Genomic DNA, 6,512 nt, shown 5'->3' on the forward strand with positions numbered 1-6,512 from the left:
GCCGGGTGCGCGTGCGCGAGCGGCGGCGGTTCCGGGGGGCGGCGGGAGGCGGCGGGAGGCGGCGGGCCCGGCCCGCGGAGCGCGGTGAGTGCCGCTGCCGTCCCTGCGCCCGCCCTCCTCCTTATCCCGTCCGCGTCCTCAGCCCAGTCCCCTGCGCGGGTCCTCCTTGCTCCCGCCGGGGGCCGGTAAGCGCCGTCCCGTCTCCCCGCGGCGAGACCTTCCCGCGCGGTTCCCGCCGCCGGTCCCCTCGTGAGGGCGGAGGGCGCTGGGGGAGCCTCGCCGGGGCGCGGGGCGGTGCTGAGTCACGGCCGAGCCCCGGAGCCGCGCCGCGGGGCAGCGGCGGGGGCTGCTGGGGCTGGCCGGGGTGCGGGCGGGAAGGGCTGGGGAGGGAACTCCGAGCGGTTAAAAGTGCAGAGTTAAAATACTGCGAGAATTAAACATACACAAGTTCGTGTCCCGCGGCCCGTGTGCTGCCCCCCGGGCCGTGGCCGCCCCTTGCCGTGCCCGTGCCTCGTCCCATCGCACCGCGCTCCGCTGGGCTTGTAGTGCGGTGGTGCTGGGAAACAGCCGAAAATAAAATGGAAAAGGAAAGATGTGTCTTTTCCTGGCAGGTAAAAACCGTAAGTTTCAGTGTGTTTTTTGACACGGTAAGCTTTAGCTGGTTTTCACAGTAATTGATTTTTTTACGTGTGTGCTCGTTGGCGCGTGCATCTAAAATGCTTAAGCTTATACTTTGTTGTCACCCAGTGCGACTTTTATCTAAATAAATTCTGCATTGTTTTGAGGGTTTGCAGTGTTGGTGATGAAGGGCAGCACAATAAAATACTTAGTCTAAAAACTGGTACTCTATTTTGAGTAATGTACAGTGACTTTAAAACTTTTACTTTCATCTTTCTGGTAAGGCTATGTAATACAGGAGTTTGCTGTTAAAAAAAAAAACCAAACTTACATAGCCTGATTTTTTTTTTTTTTCATTTTAAAGAATTATCTGAGGATGACTTGGGGGCCAAGGAATAAAAGTGAAGTAGAGACCATCTGTTTCACCAGAGCAGTAATAATTGGCTAAGGGAAAATATGAAATAGTAACTTGCTCAGATGAGCATCATGTTGTCAGTGTTTAAGCTTCCTCTCCTGTTTACTCCCTGTCTGACTCATTGGACACCATGTGCCTTGAAATTGTTATGATACATTATCCTTCTGTGTCATTAATAGCTGTGTGCAATCCAGGGCAGCCAGGTGAAATCACAGCAGAGCAGCAGTGAGAGGGAGAGCTGCCACCCCAGCTGCAATGAGAGGATGAGGGAACAGAGATGATCCCCATCCCTCTGCATGAGTAACTGAGCTGCAGAGCTGCCGACAAAAACGGACTCAGTGAGGAGAGAGTTCTTTTCCTTGCTGCAAAAACAGCTTGTGCAGGGCTTTGCACTTCCTTCTGCTGGAGTTCATGAGGTTCCTGTTGAGGTCCCACTGGTGTTTCAGCCATTCATCCCAGTTTGGTGGCATCAGCAGATGTGGTGAGGGTACCCTGCCACATCATCCAGATGTTAATGAAGATGTTAAACAGGACTGGACAGTCCTGTCCCTGGGATACACCACTGGGGCCTGACCTCCAGCAAACCCAAAGAGCATCAAATTTAGAAAGATTTGAGGTCCTTTGTAGCTACATTAAATGATGGCCAAGGTAGATTAAAAAAAATACATCAGCCGATTTTTTTATTTTATTTAAAGCAAGGCTTTCTGATTGTTTTTTTTGTATTTGTTTGCATTTGTACTTGTTCACAAGCTGATACTGGAAAATTTTAACAACTATTTGTAACCATGTTCTGATAGGACTGTGTAACTGTTGCTGGGACCTAGACATAAGGTCAAAAACTTCTGTTTGGCTTAAAACTTTATCTTGTTTTAAGAAAAATCTCTTGGTTTGGGTTTTTTTTAAAGTGCATGTGTAACACTGAGTCCCAAATTTGGAAAGAAGAGTTGTAGAAGGTTGATTGTTTCTAACAGTGTTTTTGCTTCTCACTTTCACCTCTTCTACAATTATTCTGGTAGCACTGTAAGACAAGTGGAAGAGTCTGGCTGGGCTGTAATGTATGTGCAAGATGCTGTTGACACTAAATTTGACTTTGACTTGTTAATTCACCTGCAGTTGTACAAGAGACTGTTCCTTTCATTCTTGGGTATCATAAAGCTTGTTCTGAGTCAGCTTTCAAAAATGTTCTACTAGAATGACCTCAGCTTTGTGTGCTCAGTGTGCTATTTTGAGTTTATTTTCATGTATTATGGTGCTGCTGGGCAACTAATGTTTTTAACAAGGACTTGGCCCTTATTTTCATGTGTCTTTTTTCTGATTGTAGCAGTACATGGTAATTCCATCACCTCCTGGCCATCCCAATGATGAAATCAGAAGCTAAGGATGGAGAAGAGGAAAGCCTGCAGACAGCATTCAAAAAGCTGAGAGTTGACACAGCTGGGTGAGTAACACCACAGGGAGACACAGACCTAACATCTTACAAATGGACTCAAAGGGAACACCCTTGCTGTGAAATTTGAGGGAATGAGGTAATTGCAAAAGGTTTGGGACAGAAAGCTTTCATTGTAGTTAAACAGACTGAAATAAATTCACTACCTGCAGACTACACTTCTTAAGGAATTGTAAATTGTTTGGTTATTGTCAGCTTGCAGCAGGTTTGAAAGAAACCTCACAATCATGATCAGCTGACAATGTGCTTGAAATGAATTTTGGCATGAATCTGGCTGCCAGAGGTTACCAGTACTAGAGTCCATAGGACTAGAACTCTGCTGTTGAAGTTAGGCTATTACCGTGGTTCTGAAGGCCTGTCATGAGAATAAAATCAGATCTTTTCCCAGGAGAGAAACTTTCTTTCCATGTCAGTAAGGGAGAGCGTTAGATTCAGTGCATGATTCCCACACAAACTATTTTCATTGCTGTCACAAAATTTCTATTTATAATCAGAATCACTAAATGGGAAGGAATGCTTTTTGTGTTGTCATGGTTTGTGGAGATATGACACATGGCACTCACCTTCACTGTCCCAGGTGGCAGAACACAAGCACCACGTGTCTTCTGTTGGTAATGATAATTTTTACTGGAAATTCAATAAAGGAAGGCTTCCATATAATAATGCTTTTTTTTCTGCTGACAAATGTGCACCATTGCATATTACCTGTAGAATCTGGGATCCCATAAGCTGTTGTTAGTGATGCAATTACACTGTCACTGAAATGAAAGGGTAGGTAAGGCAGCATCAAGGTGGTAACTGGAATTAGCACAGAGCTGAGATTGTGAGTAGATGGGCTTCTAAAGTTATCTTTTGTTTATATTAATTAAACTCATTAGTAATTAATTACCTCTCATTTCTTCAGTATCTTTAGTACCATCCTCCAGCTGGGCATAGTTGATTACTTTGGAGTTTTTAGGTCCTTTTCATCTTATGTTCTGTATTCATTGTCCTTTAAATGGAAATTAGTTTTATTAATAGTCTGGATTCTCTTAACCCCGTCCTAGATTAGTGTGTGGGAACTCATTTTCACTTTTCAGGGAATCCGTCCTGTGTACAAACTGATTTAGCATAGGATTTGGAAAATAATTTTCTTGGAACTTCCAGTCTAATATGTGAAGTCAGAACTTGAAAGAATTGTTCTTGGGTTATTGTGAGTCCTTCAAAATGGGAATGTGGAATGAATTCATAGCCCCAAAAAATTTAGTAAATCTACTAAGGCCCCTGCCTTGAATAGAAGCTGAAGGTCTGACACAACTCTGTGGCTCAAATGATTCAACTTGCAGGAGTATGAAGAGTTTTAGCTTATGTTGACAGGCTATGTTAGACAGAGGCTTAAGTGTTCTTCAGCTAAACAAAGTCTATTTATGTCCAAAGAACATTTATTTTTAGGAAAGAATGGCTTATTTGTCTCTGGAAAAAGAGACGTGTTTCTTCAGTGGTGGTGTTTCTGCCTTCCCTCTCCTGGGAAGCTGAGATTTGGCCATTGTGTGTGTTTGTCACTGACACGTGGGGCTGGCTCTGCAGCGGAGCTGTGAACGGCATCTCTCGGTCGAAGGGTCTGTTACACAAACCTTGGGCATAGGAGCGTGTCAACACTCATCCTTCTGATTTGGGTCTTTGTGGGCAGGTCTTTGAAGGTGTATTCTAAATGATTTGGAGCAGTATTTTCTGGGAAATAAGATGCACAAAGGTTTATTTTCATAATCATAATGCTAACCAGTGTAGGCTGTTAACTCTTCATTCTGTCTCTCACAGATGTACCACTTCTCTCTCTGTGGGTGATGGGACAAGTCCCAGAGCAATAGTTAGAACAGTGGCAGATGAAACCAAACCTAAGAATGTATGTGCTTCTAAGGAAACCTGGCATGGGTAAGAGAAGCTTGGGATTATCAGACTATTTCCAACGATACTGCATTGAAAAGGAATATTAAGTAGACAGTTTCTAGTTGGTGCCCCTCTAAACAAGAGACCTGAATTGTCTTTAGCAAAGAACTTTATAAAATACTCACACCAGCTTTTTCACTTCATATATGACTGCAGTTCTTTAAGTTAGGTGAAGTGAAAGGAGATGCTGGTCACTCATAGGTGGCTAAACGTTGTAGATATTTCTCAATGCAAATGTGAGCTGCTGGTTTTGAATCAGACAATCATGAATGCATCTCTTTCAATCATTGTTTGACACTGCAGAAGCTGTCGTTGTGCCTTGAAAACTAGATTAAAATAAAGAACTGATTTCTAGAGAAATCTGCAGAACTTCATGCTCATCTGAAACAAAACCATCCTCTACCCTTGATTCATTAGTTTCGTGCTCTTTTCTTGTGCTTTGTCCTTCTTGTAGTGATTATTTTGTCATGTCTCACATGCTTTACTCATTTTCTGACCTTTAAAGCCCACTCTCTCGGATGCATTTCTGTGCTGTTCCTTTTATATTTTATACAACTGCTTGTCTAGAACTAAGTCAAGTTCCAAGACAGCAGACTAATCTGAGCAAATACTCCAAACCTAAAGCTCATGCATGCAATATAAATGCAGGAGAGATTTTGCCCAGTGTTACTTTTAACTCAGCAATAAGTATTTTGATGAATCTTCATTCCCTTTGTGTCTTTCCCTTGCAGGTCTGTGAAGAAACCCTCAAGAGGAGTTGTGAGAACCCAGCGTCGCAGGCGTTCCAAGTCTCCAATTCTTCATCCCCCAAAGTTTATCCATTGCAGCACAAAATCACATTCCACGTGCAGCCAGCTGGTGCAGAAGAGCCAGGCTGATGGCCAGGAGGACAGCAGTGGGTTTGGGATGCCAGTCCCAAAGGAAGCTTGTGCACACGAACGCTGCAGCGTCGCTCCGGACGTTGGCCAGAAGGGAGCTGAGGAGTCTTTGGGAGTTTCTGCTGCACAGTTGACATCAGAGAACACACAGGAGAGCTCTCCAGCTGCAGCTTCTCCAGTATCCAAAACAGGCCTAAAGACTACAGAGCTTTCTGACTTCCAGTCTATGTCCAAGCTGAACACAAGTGAGCCGTGTGCATGTGCAGATAAAACCTGTCAGTGCAAACTGTGGCAAGATATGGAAGTGTACAAATTCTCTGGCTTGCAGAACACCCTCCCACTGGCACCTGCTAGAATGGTTTCTGAGGATCACTCCCAGCCTTTGCCATCAAGAACTCCCTCAAGTTCTCCACGCTCTTGCTCTGAGCAAGCCAGGGCCTTTGTGGATGATGTGACAATCGAAGATCTTTCGGGATACATGGAGTATTACTTGTATATTCCAAAGAAAATGTCTCACATGGCAGAAATGATGTACACCTGACAGCAACAGCACTAAAACCAGAAGGGCAGCTGGTTTAAATCTGCCCTCAGGCACATCATGTGAATATGCAACCCACTCCCTGCTCACTGTGCTTGCAATAAAAACACTTGTTTGCATCTCAGCTGATGTTGATTGTTTAAGCTGGACAAACAGTTTAGTTTCAGCATTATAATTTAAGCTTGGAATAGATAATGTGGTAAATGAACCTAGAGCCTATCTGCCTGTACTTGAGAGACCCAACACTTAACTCTACTTTGTTTCCAAAATCCTCTTTTTGCTTTGTTGGAGAGGAGTCCCTAGATTGCTTGGTGATTAGAGCTCTTCTTGTGAGACACCTGGTGTCATTAAGCTCCTTTGAAATCACTTTGACCTCAGGTTGTAAGACTCAGGCTTGTGGTTTTGGATGTTTGTGCCTCTGATTTTATTTCATAAAGGAGTGTGACCATCTCCTATCCTCCCCTAGGTACTATTACTGGAAAAGTGGAAAGCAAACCTTTCACTGAATTTCCAACAGGCCTTAGAGCCTTGTGTGCAAGAGAAACACCCTGCATTCCTTAGGGGAGTTGCTGCTGTGGTTAACCAAAGGAAAAGTGAGGGCAAGGGCTCTGCTCACTGTATTTGTTATGGTGACCAAACCAGAACTTGCTCATTTCAGTGGTCTTAATTCATACACTGCCTATCAGTTTT

General features: G+C 44.1%; 1 protein-coding gene across 4 annotated transcripts; it reads left to right on the forward strand.

Moving 5' to 3' along the window:
* LOC128816102 (oxidative stress-responsive serine-rich protein 1-like) lies at positions 1-5,946 on the forward strand. Of its 4 annotated transcripts, none has more exons than XM_053993393.1 (4): positions 1-84; positions 2,355-2,471; positions 4,278-4,391; positions 5,138-5,946. In XM_053993393.1, exons 2-4 carry the CDS (start codon positions 2,392-2,394, stop codon positions 5,823-5,825), a joined length of 882 nt encoding a protein of 293 aa, XP_053849368.1. In that variant the 5' UTR covers positions 1-84; positions 2,355-2,391; the 3' UTR covers positions 5,826-5,946. The 4 variants fall into 4 exon arrangements, with proteins under 4 accessions (XP_053849368.1, XP_053849370.1, XP_053849367.1 ...); XM_053993392.1 differs by lacking the exon at positions 1-84 and adding an exon at positions 92-185; XM_053993394.1 differs by lacking the exon at positions 1-84 and adding an exon at positions 413-620.
* The last annotated feature ends 566 nt before the right edge of the window (positions 5,947-6,512 follow it).

Source organism: Vidua macroura, chromosome 17, assembly GCF_024509145.1.
Source record: "Vidua macroura isolate BioBank_ID:100142 chromosome 17, ASM2450914v1, whole genome shotgun sequence".
In the NCBI taxonomy this organism is placed as follows: domain Eukaryota; kingdom Metazoa; phylum Chordata; class Aves; order Passeriformes; family Viduidae; genus Vidua; species Vidua macroura.